General features: G+C 44.0%; 1 protein-coding gene across 1 annotated transcript in view; it reads left to right on the top strand.

Moving 5' to 3' along the window:
* Window positions 1-19,804, top strand: part of Dscam (DS cell adhesion molecule) — a 556,660-nt gene that overhangs the window by 293,498 nt on the left and 243,358 nt on the right. The window contains exons 4-6 of the mRNA XM_075961310.1: window positions 13,823-13,969; window positions 15,562-15,840; window positions 19,225-19,500. Of these exons, the coding sequence (XP_075817425.1) occupies window positions 13,823-13,969; window positions 15,562-15,840; window positions 19,225-19,500 (702 nt within the window). The remainder of the gene's footprint in view (window positions 1-13,822; window positions 13,970-15,561; window positions 15,841-19,224; window positions 19,501-19,804) is intronic.

Here is a 19,804-nt window from a genome sequence, read left to right as displayed (position 1 = left end):
ACTGGAGCTGTAAGCAGAATAACCTCTTTCTCCCCTAATCTTTTGTCTGGGTATTTTATCACAGCTGCAGAAAGAGGCCGACACAGCTGCATATGGATGGTGGCTGTTTCTGCTGAGGACTGGAGAAGCCCTCCCTGAGGACCTGCGCTCCCCTTAAGCTCCTTCCAATAGTTGTTATAACTATTTAGATTTAACATTTTAGAAGTATTTATTTTAAAAATTATGGTGCCTGCATGATTATACAAATAGGTGGGTTCCCCCTCTTGTCTACATCTTGCTTTGACCATATCTGTCCTCCCCTACGCCCTTTGGTTCTCTACGCTGCCAAATTCCCTTCCAGTCTCTCCCCCCCCTCTCCTTGTTCGTTCTCTCCTGTTTCTCTCTCCCCTGCTTGTTATGTCTGTATTTCTGTGTCTCTCTCTCCTTCTGGTCCCCTGTTCCTGCTAAGGAAGCACTCACTCTGTTCAAGCTCATTTCTTAGCTCTCTTATCCACCTATTCCCCCACCACTGTTCACTTTTCTCTCTAATTGCTTTTCTTGTCTCCAACTGAAAGATTTTTTTCCCTAGACACGAGTGGCCCCACAACGGGTGGCAAGTGTCCCATCATGTGAATGAGTGAGTTGTTTGAGCATCTTTGATTGTTGTTTTCATTGTTAAACCTTTAAATAATCTCCTTAAAATCTAATTTTATTTTTTTTCTGAAGGATATATTCTGGAAAATCATGAGAAATCTAACTAGAGTAAAGATTAATGGTTTACTCCAAGATCTGCACAGGCAAAGCTCTGATCATTAACAAACTAAACAGGGTAATTAGGTGCACAGTTGAATGCAGTGTGCGGGCTTAAATTAGCAGTGTGTAATTGAGCCTCATTTAACTGTGGGAGAAGTACACTGAGCAAATCTTAGTTACAGGAGGAAAATGTCTTTGTGAGATTGCCTTCAGAGTGTTTTAACATGTGAATGCCAGAGGATTCTGGATTAGAAGCTAGGCTGGGCGTCTACATGCCCCTATTTCCAGTGATTTCTTCCAGGCAGTTCAGTCTGTACTATGCATTGGTTTCCTCCACATCACAGATTACAACAAAGAACAGTGACAGGGTTAGGTCACTGCCTGAACTAGAATGCCTTGTTTGCTTTTCCTATTTGGGGGAGGGAGACCTCAAAATCTGTATATCTTGAATATCCGGTCATGTAATGCAGAGCAGAAGGGTAAGGGCAGAAACAAGGGGGAGCAAGAGGGTGGCTTTGTCCCCCAAGGTCTCTGTCACAGTTGACATTCTAGCTGAAGAACCCATGATGCTGAATGCAGTTAAGTGCAGTGCCACGAGTGAGTGAAGCAGCCGTGGATGGTGAGAAGCAGGGAACGTGGTCAGTTAGGTGTTGGGAGGGCAGGGATAACAAAGGTCAGAGAAATGTTGGAGGCATCTATCTCTGCTGCATCTATGCCCACCAGTAGACTAGCTTGGAAAGCAAGAGAAATCAGGCCGCCCTTGACAAACCTTGCCTGTCCTAGCTTCCTGTGTTACCATACTACCAAGGCTTCGGTCTGCATGTGCCATGTACCACATCCACAGACACCTCTTAGAGCAGGCTACTAGAGTCTGTAAGAGAACATGGGTGTGGGCATAAGAAAGAGAATGTACTCTGATCCTCTCCCAGCTTATGTCCATGAATATTTGCTACTTCATTACCTCTGTTCATTTGCATATGCAAATTTTTGCTTATACTTGTGCATATATAGTACATTGATTTATGTATCATTTTGGTATTGCTCTAGATTGCCTTGGGGATCTTTGCAGAACTATGATATCTTCCTGTCCTTTTAATCACTATGAGTTTGAGCATATTTATTTTTTAATACAATTACCCTCAGTTAAAATTCTACTGTTTCTAAAGCATCAGAGGACACTATAGTTGAGTGTGTTTTGAGGGACATCAATTAGTATGTGGCTGTGTCTAAAGGTTTATTTAGGAGAGAGTCTTTGGAGAAGACCCACTGGGTTGAAGTCTACACAATACTTGCCACTAAAACTAGTCACACAAGGTGGTCCCCAGAAATGCTTCACCAATTTATACTCTGTAAAACATGTTCATTTCCCTTCACCCCCACTAAGATTACATATCCTCAAGTGTTGTGGGAGCTGTGGGCTGCTTTCCTGCCACCCAGCTCCTGGCCACCTGACTAGCTTATGTCCCAAAATAATTACATGGAAACTGTATTCTTTTAAACACTGCTTGGCCCATTTCTATTAATGTGTGTAGCACCATGAGGTGTGCTTACCAGGAAGATTCTAGCCTACGTCCATCCTGTGTCGGAGCTTCATCGGGTCTGCCCTGGTGATGAGCTGCATGGCATCTGTCTGAGGCGTCTTACCTCACCTCCTCTTCCTCCCAGCATTCAGTTCTGTTTATTCCACCCACCTATGTTCTAACCTATGAGGGCCAAGCAATTTCTTTATTAATTAACCAATGACCTTCCGCCATCACTCAAGGGTCTTACTGGTTTTTAAATATCTTTGGAAGAAATAGCATGTCTTAATTGGCATCAATGCGGTTGACTTCTAACTGGACTCTCTTTAGAAATGGAGGAAGATGAGTTTCTTTCTTTCATTTTCAGAAAATTGATATTTTCATATATTATGAAATATATCAAATCATCTGTTCTTAGAATATGTAGCATCTTGTCATTTAACCCAGCCTTTAATTTTGTTCTGGGGAATATTTTAGAGCATTCTTTAAGTGTCCTTTGAACATTGATAGCAGTTGCAGCTGGATATTTAATGTTATTAGTCTGGAAGTCTGATCTTTCATAGTTAGGTTGTGACAGAGCATGGCTTCCTTCCAAGTCCTCGCTTCATTCAACAATGCTTCCAAGAAGATAACATCACTCTGGTGTGGCCCTGGTGCAGATGAGGCAAGCCAGCCCTAAGCCACGCGTGCATCCCAGGCCATGCAGTAGAAATCACAGGGTTGAGACTATAGTAGCCGCTGTGGTCTTCCGAAGTCTCTCCTCTGGGGCTTCTGATCATTCCCTGGACACTCTGTCTCCTGCCCTCTCCTTTGCTGGATTGTCCCTTGACCCTCTCCTCTTATCCCCGACACAGGGGTGTTCAGAGCATCAGTCTCTGAGACAGGCTGCTCCTTTACCTGCAGATCAGCTCCCATGCAGCCTGCTTCAGTCAGCTGTGTACTCTAGGGGACCTGCCTTCTGCAACAGGGCTCCCACCCTGAGGTCCTTTCTGGCCCTCACTGAGAATATACCATCTTCTGTCTTGATCAGGATTCCATTGTACTCGGATGTCTCTGTGGCTGAATTTTTACTTCCTGTGAGGATCCCAGTCATAGGGCATCTGGGTCCTCTTGCCACAGGGTGAAATCATCCTGAAGTAGCCTATCTACAATGACCTTGTTTGGAGAACATTAGCGTATAATGTTAGATGGAAAATGTTTCAGCCATGCCTCCACACCAGCCGTGTTAACCACCACTCCTTCAGCTGCCAGTGCAGTTCTTAAGGAGCCATCTTCCTCAGGCTGTTCTCTGGGGTCCCATCTGCAGCTCCTGCTGGTGTCTCTCACACAGAGAGCAGAGGGCACAGAAGAGCCCTGCCAAGAGTCTAATTCCTCTCTGACCTACATCCGAACTAAGAGAAATTGAGAGCTTGGAAGTCATTCTGTTTCCTCTTCTAATTCAGTTGATGCTATTTGAGCATTCTCGTTTCTAAAAAGCTGTCTATCCGTTTCCAGCATCCTCTCCTAACTGTATAGACTTAGAACTTAGATTCTAACTCCAGTCGTCTGACTTCCTGATGTTGCTGTGCAAACTGTCTTGAGGAACCCAGTTCTGTCGTGCAGAGATGCAGCTGTCGGGGCGAGGTGGCAGGAAAAGCCTAGACAGGTTCTTTATGTGGCATTACCAAGCAACATCTGATTAGCAGAGCCATCTGCTCTTTTAATTATTATTGGCTTAGTTCAGACGGAAGCAGCAACAAATAAAGAAATCAAACTGAAGAAATGGTTTGGAGTGAAAAATCAAGCCTGCTTTAAAAATCTTTTTGTAATTGTACCAGGGTCTATTGAAGACTTAACCCAGCTGCACAGCAAAAAGCCAGAGAGCTAATGAAAGAATAATTAACATCCAACTCCTAAAATGGGCTTGCTCTCAGGTAATAAAGCGAGGTCGTTCCAGGAGATCATTTTTGTAGAATGTATATGAGAAAATAATTATGTCAGATTATAAAATGGTATATCTCAGCTTTCTGTCTTTTTACCCAAAACTGGACAGAAAATGTTTTCATATGTGTATGTGTTATATATGTGTGCCTGTTTGTGTGTAGTGGGCACACATGTAAGCTGGAGAATAGTATGTGTGTGCACATGTGTAGAGACTGAAGTTTGACAGTGTCTTTCTTGATCACTCCTCCACTTTATTTTCTGAGACAGGGCCTCTTGCTGAGCCTGGTATTTGGAGATTATGTCTACTCAAGCTAGCCGACCAGCCTGCCTGCCCTGGCTTGCCCTGTCTCTGCCCCCTGAGTGATAGGATTAAGGCTGCCACCACACCTGCCTGATGTGGATTCTGGAGATCCCAACTGTAGTCTGGCAAGCTCTTCACTAGTGAGCTGTTCCCTAACCTAGGATAGAATTTTAAACACAGCAATGATGACAGATTGCTTCACATGGGTGTCTAACGAATACTCTTGGATGGTATAAGCACATGCTGTTCTGGGTAATGAAGATGAGAAGTTGGACATTGCTCAATGATGTCTTGCTATTCTCAGTGGAGCAGAGGGACACTGGACCAGAGTGTTATGCATGAACAGCATGAATTCCCATCACGATATGATAAAGCTCAGTATGGGTGAGGTGAGGCCATAGTCATAGAGAATGTAGACAGCACTGCTAACAACTTAATGGAGGAGCTGAGACTAGGAGTGCACAAAAGGAGGCATCTGGGGAGAGAGTGGGGCTCAGAGATGCTGAGGACAGCAAGTGAGAGAAGGGGAGGGTGTTTAGTACTGATAGGAGACGAGAGAACAGAGGAACGTCCGTGGGGATGTGGTCACAGTACAATCCTTAATAGACAGCACTTGTGACCTGGGGTGGTGGGACTCCATCCTGACCCCTAGGGATGGCCTGGTGGGATGGGACTCCATCCTAACACCTAGGGATGACGTAGTATGGTGGGACTCCATCCTGACCCCTACGGATGGCCTGGTGTGGTGGGGGTCCATTCTGACTCCTAGGGATGACCTGGTATGGTGGGACTCCATCCTGACACCTAAGGATGACCTGGTATGGTGGGACTCCATCCTAACACCTAGGGATGACGTAGTGTGGTGGGACTCCATTCTGACCCCTAGGGATGGCCTGGTGTGATGGGACTCCATCCTGACCCCTAGGGATGGCCTGCTGTGGTGGGACTCCATCCTGACCCCTAGGGATGACGTAGTGTGGTGGGACTCCATCCTCACACCTAGGGATGACCTGTTGTGGTGGGACTCCATCCTCACACCTAGGGATGACGTAGTGTGGTGGGACTCCATCCTGACACCTAGGGGTGACCTGGTATGGTGGGACTTTATCTTGACCCCTAAGGAGGACCTGGTTTGGTAGAGCTCCATCGCATCATCTAGAGATGTCAACGTTATGTCTTTATAATTGTAAACTCCCCTGAACATTGAGTGGAAAATGGGCTGCAGATGCAGACCTGGCACTGAGTATCCCTAGGCATGTATTGTGCAGTGTAGAACAGGCATGCGGATGGATCAATAACTAGTCTGCAGGTGGGAACAGAGAGCCTTGCTATTGGCTTCACTATAAGGGATGCAGAATAACTAATTTTTAGGACTCTTTGATGTGTACCTCATATTCAGATACTAAATATCATGCCCGCCAATTCAAGCAACATGACGACACCGAAGAAATGTCCTGAGTTCCCACCATGATCCCGCTGTACAATTGCGAAGATTTCTGAAGACAGCTGTTGTCATAAAATCCCGCTGGATAAACAGCTTAAATTACAGCTATGTAATACTTACTTCATAGTTTTGGAGGGTGTCTGATGAATCATTGCTTATTGACCACCCCTTTCTAGCTTGTAGGTAGCTGCTTCCTTACTGTGTCTTCTCACCTCAGAGGGGATGAGCTTGTTTACTTCCTCTTCTTACGAGCATACAAACCCCATCGCAGGGCCCCACCCACAATTACTTTCCCAAATTTCCCAAATTACTTTCCCAAATTAACTCTGAATACCATCACACAATAGGATTAGAACTTATCTACAATTTGGACAGGTATGCATTCAGTGTCTAACAGATGTCTGTGTGACTCTCCTGCCCCACAGCTTGTCACTGGGATGTATAAGCATGTTCTTGGACATATTCTATCATCCCATACCCCAGTTAATATAGCCAGGTCATGTGACATTGGCTCACAGGTTTCGCACATATTTTACCATGTTGATATCAAGTGACAGAAATACATACACATGTATATACATAAATAATGTGTATACATACGCATACATATACACCACATACATATACATGCATATTTATGGTGCTGGGTACACAAACCAGTACATCATGTGTACTAGGCCAGTGCTTTGCTTAGTTATACCCATGGTCAAGTGGCAGAACTGTCTTATAATATAAATCTCTTCCATGTCATCCATGGTTAGACTTTTTCTATGAGTGAGGTTGCCTCTTGTGATTATAATGTAAAAATGGACTCCTGTGAGCTCCTATATTCAGCTGCCCTGCTAAGTGAGATACCTTCTTATAGTTATCCACCATCTCTGGCTCTTGCACTCTGTCAGCTCCCTTTAATACAATGATCTCTGAATCTTTGAGGGTGGTGTGGCAGTACACATATTCCCTTTAGGGATGAGAGTCTGCAATCTCTTTAGTCTCTCATCCTCTGTGCCTTGGCAAGTTGTGATCTCTGTGTTAGTCACCATCTACTGAAAATAGAATCTTCTCGGATGATGGATAAGAGGTTTATTGTTCTAAAGGAAGTAGGAATGAGTCATTAGGAGTCAGTTTAATATTATGTCCATTTAGCAGTGCAATAGTGGTAGGTCCTTTCTAGGGCCTATGATCTATCTAGTCATATGTCCTTAACCCTGGTAAGATAACAGGTTTGGGTTTTATCTTGTGGAATTGGGCTTCAACCCAATCAGAAAGTGGGTGGTTACTCCTAAGTTGTTTTGTGTCAGTATTACATCAGTGAGCATGTTTTGCAAGGCCTGTCATAGTGTGTGAAACTCAAAGCTCTCAAAGAGCTACTAAGAATGAAGGCAAGAGAAATACATTAAATAAAAAAAAATTTTAAAAAGTGAGCCGTAACATGTTGTATCCATGTTCCAATGCTCATGGGGACAACATGGATACACATGTTGGTCAATGCCTACTGGATCAGAATGGCCATGCTATTCAGCATCACATTTATGTTTGTTTATTCTTATCAATAGTATTTCAGGTAGCAAATCATAACTGCACAGATTTATGGGGTGTAATCTTCTGTATGCATATGTTTATAAATGTGAAATGATTAACTCATTTACATATCTTCCATATTGCACGGTCTTCTCGTGATGAGCTGTTTGAAGCTTACTCTCTCATAGTTCCCTCAGGATACCTTATTGATACCTGCTCTCACCTGGAAACTGAGGTGTCTACCGACATCTGTGCCATTGTCTAACCCTCAATAGTAGAACTGATCGTCTATCAGTCTTAGAAGATTAGACCAATGTTTAGAGAGCTGGATGTCTTGAATGGCATCACACAGTAGGAAGGCGACAAGGCGGTTCAGTGTTCATTTACCCTGGATTCTGGACTCTGGATTTTTTCTGTGATCCTGAGAAATTTTTCAAAATAAGGAAGCTTAGTTCAACTCATACCATTGAAAAGATCCTTCAGTTTGATCGTTTATAAGAGACCGATCAAATTAGCCAGGAAGAGCGAGCAAAGCAATTAATAGTAGGTATCTTACTGAATACAGTTAACATTTAGACTGATGCAAAGAATATATACAGGTTTGGGGATAAATTCCAACTTCTTTCCTCCCTTTCTTTATGTTTTAAATCCTAAGACTTAAAGCTGTTTAGGATAGAAGCTCCTTGATGATATGGCTTTATCTTATGCCAGTTTGCATTCCTGGAGCTCAGAGGGTTGCTAGCCTGAGGGATGAGCATGTTCCTGGGCCCTGTTACCTGCTCACACATACACAGCACAGGAGCATTGATAATCAGCTCAACACACACCAGCTTTGCAGCTCCACTGTTAAACCTGAGGTTTTCTACCACCTGTACTACATCAAAACAGAGCCATTGAGCATCTGCTGTTTTAATCTGTGCCTTTTGTGCAACTGAACCATGGCTTAGCTTCAGAAAGGATTGTCTTGTGGTCTTTCCACCCCTCTACACCACAATAATGAGACACATGGCTGTAGAACCCTCAACCTAAGGGGTCCTGCAGTGTCACCACTATGCAAATGTCCATTTTCTGATGTATGTATCTCTAGATAGAAATGCCCCACTTACCCATTTGGTGCCTCCAGGAAGGCCGACTGGACTAGGGCTTGGCCTCATACTTATTTTAGTGGCCCTAGAATAATGCTGACATTAAGTGGCTGCAGGTTGGCCCAAGAACCGCCTGCAGCCTATTTAGAGTCTCAACTATGCACCTGTTCCTTCATTCTGGCCACTAAAACACATCACACAAGTGTGAGGACAGGGATAGCGGTAACCCAGGCAACAGTAACAGGCAGCAGTCAGAGAAGCAAGAAGCAGAAAAGCAATGGCCCAGGGGATTATGCACTTAAGAACGCAGGGACCACTTAGTATGTGTTGAGAAGCCAAGGATGTTTCTCAGGCATCCTGTGATACCAGAATAGTACAGCCCAGCCATCACCCATGTTCAGAGTGACAACCTCAAAGTCATAAACCACTTATCACCATTATCCTGGTGACTCTGGTTTGCTGAGTGCCTGACATGCCAAAAATTTCAAACTGTAGCTAAGAATTATTTCCATTTAAAACTCTATAGCCTCTCCCTGTATCATATACCAAAAAATAATGTTAACTGTAAAATTTGCCTTTGGGCAATGTGTTATCAGGCATTTCTCAAGAGTCAAGGTGTGTGTATGTGGGGGGGGGGGGTCATAGTTTATTGACTCTAATAATCCCTTCTTGCATTTTTGTTTATCTCAAAGAAGTTATAACCTATGTAAAAGTATGATAAAAGCCATCTTTTACACATGACTCAAGAGCCTGTGGTGTAAAGCAGCTGGTAGGATGCAGCAGAAAACAAGGGGACAATGGAGGGGTCCTTAACACCATAGAGGCAGTGCATCATAGGGCTTTGCTCAATTTCTATTGTCCCCAGCGGGTTCCGCACACCTTAAAGATGAGATGACCCAGGAGCCATGGACTTTCATGCTCTCTGATGATGAAAAGCCTAAATTCTTCTACCTTGTTTTCAGTTTTAAAACATCGATCAGTTTCAAGATGGAATTCAGTGCCCAATGACAAAAGAGAGGCCATTGGAGATGGGCTAGGTCAGCTCTTTCTCCATTCTCTGAACTTCTCAGAAAGTTTTCACAAAAGTAGAAGATTCCAATTCTTCTGAAATAATGTCTTATGATTCTTCTTCATGTGCCAAGTTAGCAGCATAGAGCAAGTGTACCCAGGACCAGAACAGCGTTGGCACTGCCTCCATGGGTTCCCTCCTGCCCTGCTAAAGAGCCATCACAGATGGCCATCCACTTAGGCCTTCCCAGATGATGGCCTGCCAGTTGTCAGGGAAATGCTCCATGCTCAGAAAAGAACAAACTCTGCACATGTTTCCTTTTGGTCCTTCTTGTCTGTCACTGTACTTCAAAAGAAGGGGTTACTGAAGTATTATATAACCACCTAAAATATGTTGAAAAAGAAAACATGTTTCTGTCCCACGCTGTGTATATTAATAAGACATGCTCATAGTATGAGACACATACTAGAAGGTTGTAGTAGGGAGTAGGGCCCTTTGTTTGTCTGGGCTGGCCGACTAGCTTACACCTGAAATAATCACACAGAAATTGTATTAATTAAATTGCTGCCTGGCCAATTAGCTCTAATTTCCCATTGGCCAACTCTTACATCTTAATTCAACCCATTTCTACCAATCTGTGTAACACCGTGAGGTCGTGGATTACTGGGAAAGATTCTAACCAGCGTCAGTCTCAGGCAGGAGATCCATGGCGTCTGTCACTCTGCCCTTCTTCCCAGCATTCAGTTCTGTCTACACTGCCTACCTAAGTTCCACCCTATCAACTAGGCCAAGGCAGTTTCTTTTTTTTTTAATATTTTTATTTTTTTTATTGAGAAAAGGAAGAAAAAAAAACAAGTTTCCACCTCCTCTCAGCCTCCCATTTCCCTCTCCCTCCTCCCACCCTTCTCCCCCTCCTCCCACCCTTCTCCCCTTCCCTCTCCAGTCCAAAGAGCAGTCAGGGTTCCCTGCCCTGTGGTAAGTCCTAGGTCCTCCCCACTCTGTCCATATCTAGGAAGGTGAACATCCAAACTGGCTAGGCTCCCACAAAGCCAGCACATTGCGTAGGATCAAAACCCCGTGCCATTGTCCTTGGCTTCTCATCAGCCCTCATTGTTCGCCATGTTCAGAGAGTCCAGTTTTAACCCATGCTTTTTCAGTCACAGTCCAGCTGGCCTTGGTGAGCTCCCAGTAGATCAGCTCCACTGTCTCAGTGGGTGGGTGCACCCCTCGTGGTCCCGACTTCTTTGCTCATGTTCTCCCTCCTTCTGCTCCTCATTGGGACCTTGGAAGCTCAGTCCAGTGCTCCAGTGTGGGTCCCTGTCCCCGTCTCCATCCATCACCAGATGAAGGTTCTATGATGATATGCAAGATATTCGTCAGTATTGCTATAGGCTAGGGTCATTTCAGGTTTCTTTAATAATCAATGAAAGCAACATGAATATAGAAGGTCCTCCTACACCGGGAGGTAAAAGATTTCTCATTGCTTTCTTTTGAGGAAAAGATAAAACAAAATTATCTAGACAGTACAGAACCTGAAGGAAATTTTTTAAGGTTTCTATCAGTAATCATATTTTCCTATTTTAAAATGAATGACTTGATAGGATAATCTCCAAATTAATTTAAATATTACTTAATTATTTAAATTCCTTTCAGTAATTTTAAGTTATGCTAAAGCAGGATTTGTCTTTATTTATCTTTTTCATGTCTGTGATTTTGAATTGCTTTTATCTAAGAATTTATGCTATTTCCATTTTATCAGTGCAACTCACTTATGAATAATTTGGGGTCTTTATAAGACAGGAATTATGAGAGAATGGTGCCTGCAGCAGAAAAAACAAAAACGAGACCTCAAATCAGTGAAACTGGAACTGAAGATCATTCAGTCTGTAAAATACCTTGTGAGAATAACTCACTGAATTTGATTCCTGCAAACCCAGATCAAAGAAACCAGGAGTGGTGACATATGCTCATAATCCCAACAATGTAGAGATGGAGACAGGTAGATTCTTACTGGCCAGACAGTCTAGCTAAATTGGTAAGCTCCAAGTTAATGAGAGACAATATCACAAAAATGTGTATATTTAATAAACAGCCCTTGTTTTAGCTTGTTTTCTGTGGCAGTAAATACCATGACCAAAAGCAACTTGGTGAAGAAAGCATTTATTCTAGCTTATAGCTTTCAGTCTATGGAGGGAACTCAAGGAGGGAACTCAAGGCAGGAGCCTGGGACAGAAAATCAAAGGAATGCTGCCTACTAGCTTGCTCCCACGCTCACCCTCTACCTTTCTTAAACAGCCTAGGCTCTCCTGTCAAGGGATGGCATCACTCACAGTGGCCTGAACCCAAAGAAGCTGCTTCTAGTATTAGCAAGCAGATACAGCAACAATAGGATAGATGAGCTTGCTAAAAAGAGTGAGAACAACGGGAACTTTTCTTATTCTGTGTCCTTTCATCTGGGTAGAAGATACTGTGTATCTTCCCATTTCAAATAATCTGATAAGGAAAATCCCAAGTGCCTTGCTTTTGATTGATTCCAGATCAATTTGATTTGATATTCAAGATTAGTCATCACATCTCTTAAGAATGACAATACTATCCAGCCTCCAGATACATGTGAACTCACTTATGCAGGCACACACATGAACATGCACAGACAGGAAGATTTTAGTACACCTACCACACACATACGTTGCACAGATATGAAGATGTGTATACACCTGCACACACATGAACATGCACAGACAGGAAGATTTTAGTACACCTGCCACACACATGAATTGCACAGACAGGAAGATTTTAGTACACCTGCACAGACATATGAACATGCACAGACAGGAAGATGCTTGTACACCTACCACACACCTGAATTGCACAGACATGAAGATGTGTGTACACCTGCACAGACATGAACATGCACAGACATGGAGATACATGTACACCTGTCACACATGTGAATGTGCACAGATATGAAGATGCATGTATACCTGCACAGACATGAACATGAACAGACATGGAGATGTATGTACACATGCCACACACATGAATGTGCACAGACATGAAGATGTGTGTACAATTGCCACACATCCGAGTGGACACAGATACGGAGATGAACGTGCACCTGCACAGATATAAGTGTGCACAGATACTGGAGTGCACATATACCTGCACAGATATGAACACACACGCACACAGACAAGACCTGATAATCTTACAACAGTAAACCACAGAAGCTTTCAGCTGAACTCAATCAGACAGAAATAAAAGAAGAAATTTTTGCATTCTAGTCTTTTTCCAGAGACAAATCACGTTACCGTTCAGGTGGAATCAGATCCCATGTAGAAATCTTCCACAGACAACCCCAGCAGTGACAAAAGTGGCCTGGGCCACCCTCCAGCAGATGACAGGAACTTTATGCCAAGGGCAATGTCTATACTTTACTTGTTTAATGACAGGAAAGCAAGTATCTTTAGTTTTATTCTCTTTATTTATTTTGCTGTATTTAATGAACAGTGTGATGTTTTTAGAACCTTTCAGAACTTTATATTTTTATACTATGAATTTAGGAGTCTGTACTTTCTTTGTTTGTTTTTGTTTTTCAAGACAGGGGTTCTCTGTGTAGCTTTGGAGCCTGTCCTGGAACTAGCTCCAGACTGGCCTCAAACTCACAATGATCCACCCGGTCTCTATCACTGGAATGCTGGGATTAAACACGTGCAACACCACCACCTGGCTATGGAATCTGTGTTTTCAAAAGGAAATAAATCTCACCTTTCTGAAAGCTCTGGTATTTGATATCAGAGTCAGTCTGACTGTTTTTGCAATCTGATCACACAAATGGGAAAGAGACCACATCCAGGATGTGGAGCAGGGGAGACGAGCACAAATCCTCCTTCCTGAGATGAAAACAGGAACTGTCAGTTTTTAGATTTGTTATTTCAACTAGCTGAAAAAGAACCAGACACCCTCAAACACTAAATACACAGAGTTGAACTTTGACCTGGTGGTCTTGCTTGTAGTCGTCCACTGCCTTTGGCTCTTAGAGGATGTCTCTCTGCCCCCTCTTCTGCAAGATCCCTGAGCAGCCGGGGTGGGGTAAGGAATATGTGTTTCATTTAGGGATGAACATTCTGAAGTCTCGTTCTCTGCACCGCTATGTTACTCATGTCTACTGTGTAATGAAGCTTTTCTGTTGAGGGCGGAAAGACACACTAATCTACAGGTTTAATGCTGAGTTGTTATGGGTCTGTTCCTACCTTGTTTTCACAAAGTCATTTCTTCTGTCTGTTTCAGGATCTAGATTTCTCATCACATCCACGGGAGCCTTGTATATTAAAGATGTACAGAACGAAGACGGGCTGTACAACTACCGCTGTATCACGCGGCACAGATACACAGGGGAGACGAGACAAAGTAACAGCGCGAGACTGTTCGTATCAGGTGAGAGTGCGGTCTCGGGGAAGCATATGTCTTTGTACTGCCCCTCACTCAGTTTTTGATGTCTTATCCAAAACGGAAGAATTTGTGACTCAGTGGGAACCTTCAGCTTTTGCCTCAATGTGTTTTATAGATCATGTCTTTTAAGCCAGCGTCCATATAGCAATACAAACACAAATATTTCAACTCATTTTGCAGTTGGGAAGATTATATATTCTTTAGACCGAAATGATTTTCAGTTTTGGAAGCATGCTCCATGCCCTTGTCTTACTATATTTGTATGTTTTGCTTCTCTTTGAGAGATAAAGCCAATCCCAGTCTGCTTCCAGCTGTACTAGACACAAAAGCCCTGCTGGGACAAAGCTAGGGAAGTGTTCTTTTCAGGTCAGTCACCTCAGCACTCAGAGGATGCTGTGGACAGTGTCCATGGCTGCTCCTTAGGTGGGCAGCAGGACGCGGTGTCGGCCCTACTTTTTTCAGGTAAAGGAGTCATGAGAGCTTAGAAATTTATACCAACGTTTTAAAGAAAAGCTTGGAAAGCTCTCTTAACTGTGAGCCTCTAAGTATTTTACCTCAAAAGGGAAAGACAGGGACTAGCAATGAAAGACTGGACCAAAAACCTCCAAATTCCAGTATGGCAAACACCAAACCCTGTGGTTCCATGGCCTGTATCCAGGGCACAGACAATATCAAGGTGAGAGCTCAGTCTTGCACAACTCTGGTGTTGTGCCTCCTGCATTAAGCACGACCTCCTCCCAGGGCCAGTTCAATCCAGCACCTGCAGCTTCACTAGAAAGAACTCCCACCTTCCTGGCATCCCTGAGATCCTGGAGACTCATTGCAACTCGAGCGTCATTGTCCCACATCCATGTGTAGTCTGCCTAGGTGCTTTCTACTGGAACTTTGACCACACAGCACATTGTTTGTTCTTAAGCTATGGAGAGAGAGGAAATCCCATTATTTTTAGCCCCATGGACAAAAATGGGGCTGTGAAGCTAAGGAAAACAGGGCAGGCAGAGAAAGACAAGTTCCTTGTGTCCCTTAGACACAAAATCAAGCTGAACATAGACTAGTGCTATCTAGAAGATGGAAAGGGCCTTGGATTTGGTCAGTACCAACTGCATGCATGTATTGAAATATGTTATCAAACCCCTATAGTATGTACAGTTGATACTGCTAACCCAAAGTAAACAAGTCTAAAGCATCTAAAATGAATAAAGAAATGTTATAATAAACCCGTTTAGCCTATGAAACGAATTTTGCTAATTTGTCAGCTCTCTTTGCTATTATTGAGAGGAGCTGAGTGATTGTTCCATTACCATAAGATAATCCCCTTCTTGGCTGAGCTGGCAACTCCTGCCAGAACACGCTAACTCCAGGTAGTTCTACAAAGCAAGAATCAGCAGCCAGAGCTCTGGCTAGGGTTCAGACTTTCCTGAGTTATGAACAGAACAGATCTGTCTGTCTGTTTTAGGGATCTGTGGCCACGGTTGGCAGGAGGTGCAGGAACGCTGTGTGAACGCCCACATGTGGTCCTCAGGAGCCACGCATACTCCCTGCCCTTGGCCTTTGACAGTTACGTTTTTCTTCTGCAGACCCAGCGAACTCAGCCCCATCCATCCTGGATGGGTTTGACCACCGCAAAGCCATGGCGGGGCAGCGTGTGGAGCTGCCCTGCAAAGCGCTTGGGCACCCCGAGCCAGACTACCGCTGGCTGAAGGACAACATGCCCCTGGAACTTTCTGGGAGGTTCCAGAAGACAGTGACGGGGCTGCTCATCGAGAACAGCCGCCCCTCGGACTCAGGCAGCTACGTGTGTGAAGTATCTAACAGATACGGCACTGCCAAGGTGATAGGCCGCCTGTACGTGAAACGTAAGTTGGACGGTAACTGGAAGAGGTGGCGTTAGCCGCACGGTTGGTGTCAGGGGGAAACTAATCTTTATCCTTCCCCACAGCCTCCTTCTGACCTCACAGCATCTGACCTACATCCATGGTACCCTGTGCCTGGCAGATGGGAGGTTGCCCACATGGTTACCCAGCCTGGTTGTGAACTCAGAATTGTCCGATGGCCACGCCTTGAAGATTTTATGGGGCCACAGGATTGGGTGCCTTCCCAAGAAAATACCATCTAGCCGTCGTTCACAATGGCCAATTCTGAAAACAGTCAAGGGAGGGTATGGGGTTGTTAGCTCAGAGATTGAAGGCAGGCAAATGGTTTGTCCTAGCCTCTTTCTAAAAGTTGAATTTCTCGAGAGGGCTACTATCTGCAGAAATGCAGTTTCTAAATTAGACGGACAATAGACAGTTTCTTTCTTTCTGCATTTATTTATTTTGTGTGTGCTGGGGTGGTACCCATGTGCTGTCACTCCTATGTAGATGTCAGAAGATAGCCTGTAAGAATTGGTCCTCTACTTCCATCCTTTGGGTCCCAGAGCTCAAACTCTGATGGTGAACCTTGGCAGCAAGCAGCCTTACCTCATTGGCCATGTGCTATCTTGTAGAGAACGTTTTTCCATCTTCTCCAGGATCCCTCTTCACTCTGCCCTGGCCATGGCCTTGAGGGATGCAAAGGGGATGCTGATGGCTTCTTGGGAAGCAAGGAAGTGTAGCTGTGGCGTGTACTCTGATCTAGTTTGGAAACATCCTCAAATTTACTAATCTGGAAACCAAAACAAAGTGGACTGACCAAACTTCACATGCCCAGAAGGGTGCAACAAAACCACATTAACTTTAAAATGTATTTTTGAACTGGATAAATTGAGCTAAGCAGAGAGAGCCTCAAGGTTCTCACCCTTAAAATAGAGGTACCGTGTTAGTGTATGTTAGCATGTTTTTTGTTCAACCCAGCACCAAAGTGTGGAATCGACGTATGCAGCCCACATGCCATCATAGTAACTGTGTATATGTTTAAATCAGAGACTTGAATGATGTGATACCTAGAACCGGCTATGCTTCCAGAGTCCTCAAGCTCAGTCTAAGGCTGGCTGGCCATGGAAGAGTGTCCCCCACAGCTGTCTTTTCCTGGTTAAAGAGCTAAGTCTCACCTACATGAACCAATTCAATATCAGACAGCCACCAGAGGTAGGACCATAGACTCCAAATGCTCCCATGGTAATGTGGTCCTCTGTTGTTCCTGAAGTAACCTTATATCTTAGGGTAGAGTACAGGGTGTCTCAATGAGACTCTGGACATGCATTCTATTTTTTGCTTTAATATATCCTGATGAATCTAAAATCCTTCAGATAGTTAGATCCCTTTGTGTCAGCATGCAAGTGACCTTGCTTGTGCTGCTCTCTCTAGTGGACTCATTCTCCTATCTCTGGTGTGTACAACCTCCTGCCTTCCTTCCTGCAGCCTAAAGCATCATCCCCAGACATGCTCCCCTCCTGCCATCACGCTGACTCCCAGCATTATCTCGCTTTCTCTCTCTTAAGACGTTTACCACTGGCTACTTTTTCAAAGGTGTCAGTGGAAAATTATAGGTTCCTAATAGGTTGGCTTTTATAATTGCAATCCTGTGCCACATCCAGAGAAGTCCTTTGGACCTTCTCACCATGCTCTTCTTCCTCTGGAAGTCTCATTCAACTTGCAGAATATCACATCTTCCCTCCTGACCCTTTGCTCTTGATGAAAGAACAGGCATTCTATTAGGTTCCAGGTCCACAAGTAGAGCTGACTTCTTCTTAGGTGACAGATAGCAATATAAGCTTTATGCAATGTGCTTGGCATTTCAACAGAAAGTTGAACAAGGCCAGAATGGAGTCACCACAAACTCTGCTTCCCAAACAGACCTCCTTCTTAGGAACATCTTCCCCTCTCGTTCCCGTGGATAAACTTCTAGGCTTTTGTCTTCTCAAGGCTTCATTTCATTGTCTAAGCCAGGTCAAGTCATGGATACTGATTCTTCTCAGCTGCCATCTATACCTCTATGAGGCTTTTTAATGCCTCCTTGGTGACTGCCTTCCTCCACCCAATGTCCACCATCATGCGAATCATCAAATCTTCTCTGAAGATATTTGATGGTGCCATCTACTTAGTTAACCGTCTTCAAGAGTTCTTTATTTGTTCATAGTACTGGAGTTTGAACACAGGCTTTTTCCAGTGAACTGTGCTCCCAAACTTGCTATTAAATATTATTTTTTTGAGGCAGGATTTCATTAAATTGATCAGGCTAGCCTTAAATTTGTGATCATATTTCCATGGCCTCCTGAATATCTGGGATTACATTATTCCATGGGGTTAGGGCAATAGCTCAACAGTTATGGGCACTAGCAAGTCTTTCCAAAGCCCTGGGCTCAATTCCAAGTACACATGATAGCTCACAACCGTCAGTAATTCCGGTTCCAGGGGATCTAGCACCCTTGTCTGACCTCACAGACACTATGTATGCATGTGATACACTGACATACATGCAAGTAAAATATCCATACACATTAAAATTGTTTTAGAATCTTGAGGCCCCTTTATAAACCTGTTTGCAGTTTGCCTCCCACCTTTATACTTCCAAGAATTTCTGCTGTATCCAGACTGAAACAGACACTGCCTTACCTGTGCTCCGTGCACTCTGAAACCCCCTTTCTGCTCTCTGGACCCAGATCTAGCCATCCTTGCCATCTGAGGATTTCCTGGTCCTTTCTGAACATCAGTTTTGTCACTCTGGCTGTAACACTTATTCTGCTGGCTTGGTCAATCCACACACTCTGATAGCTGAAGATTTGTACTCTAAAAGAGTGAATGTTGGAAATACTAGGGACAGGTAGATGAAGCTTATTGGCTCTAATCGTATTTCCAGTGAATTTGGTTAAAAGATGTCAACTCTATAAGTAACTATTTCTTCTTCTGGCCCAAATGTGGGAGTGGATTAAGGCAACGCCATCAGTGTTCCCTTGGAACAAAGCCAGCAGGGTTTATATTTTCATACTCATGAACCTGTGGGTAAGTAGCATATTGCATTTCTTAGTATGCGTGAATCAAAACTATCTCATGTGCTCTGAGGAAGAAGTGTAACCAATGCTGTGCTACTTGGTATATATGAAAAAAGAGGACCATTAAAAATATAAAGGACTATCCAAACAGAATGGTGCCCCCACATAATGCTCATGTGGTCCCCAAAGTAACACTACATGGGCACCCCCAAATAACTGATGAAGTACCTGGCAGTTACACCTTGGTCTCAGCCAAAGCCCAGAGTGTTATTGAGTAGTGTCAATACCCAGTGATGTTTTATTCTTTCTTTCTCCCTCTCCTACTCCCCAGAGCCTCTGAAAGCCACCATCAGTCCCAGGAAGGTTAAAAGCAGCGTGGGCAGCCAGGTCTCTTTGTCCTGCAGCGTGACGGGAAATGAGGACCAGGAACTCTCCTGGTACCGAAATGGTGAAATCCTCAATCCTGGGAAAAATGTGAGGATCACAGGGCTGAACCACGCCAACCTTATAATGGATCACATGGTCAAGAGTGACGGGGGTGCCTACCAGTGCTTTGTGCGCAACGACAAGCTGTCTGCTCAAGACTATGTCCAGGTGGTCCTTGAAGGTCAGTGGCCACCATTGGAGGGTGCACCCCAAACAGAAGCCAGTGGATCGTGGGGTGGGGAGAGGGTTGTGCAACACCACTCGTAGGGGAAGACCAGCCACACTACCTTTCTTTCCTTCTATTAACTCTGAGCTCACTAGATCAAGCAAGGGAGAAACAGTGTTCTGATAAGGGAGATGGCACAGTGTTGAATGAGAAGCGTGACCTGGAAGATGAATGCTTCCCACTCAATGTTTGAAGTTATTTGCCGAAAGATCAACATTTGAAACTAGAGCCTTGGGTCAACTGTTGCTCAATTTGTTAT

Source organism: Microtus pennsylvanicus, chromosome 1 (assembly GCF_037038515.1).
Source record: "Microtus pennsylvanicus isolate mMicPen1 chromosome 1, mMicPen1.hap1, whole genome shotgun sequence".
In the NCBI taxonomy this organism is placed as follows: domain Eukaryota; kingdom Metazoa; phylum Chordata; class Mammalia; order Rodentia; family Cricetidae; genus Microtus; species Microtus pennsylvanicus.
The sequence above is the reverse complement of the archived record's forward strand: the minus strand, read 5'-3'. Positions and strand labels throughout refer to the sequence as shown.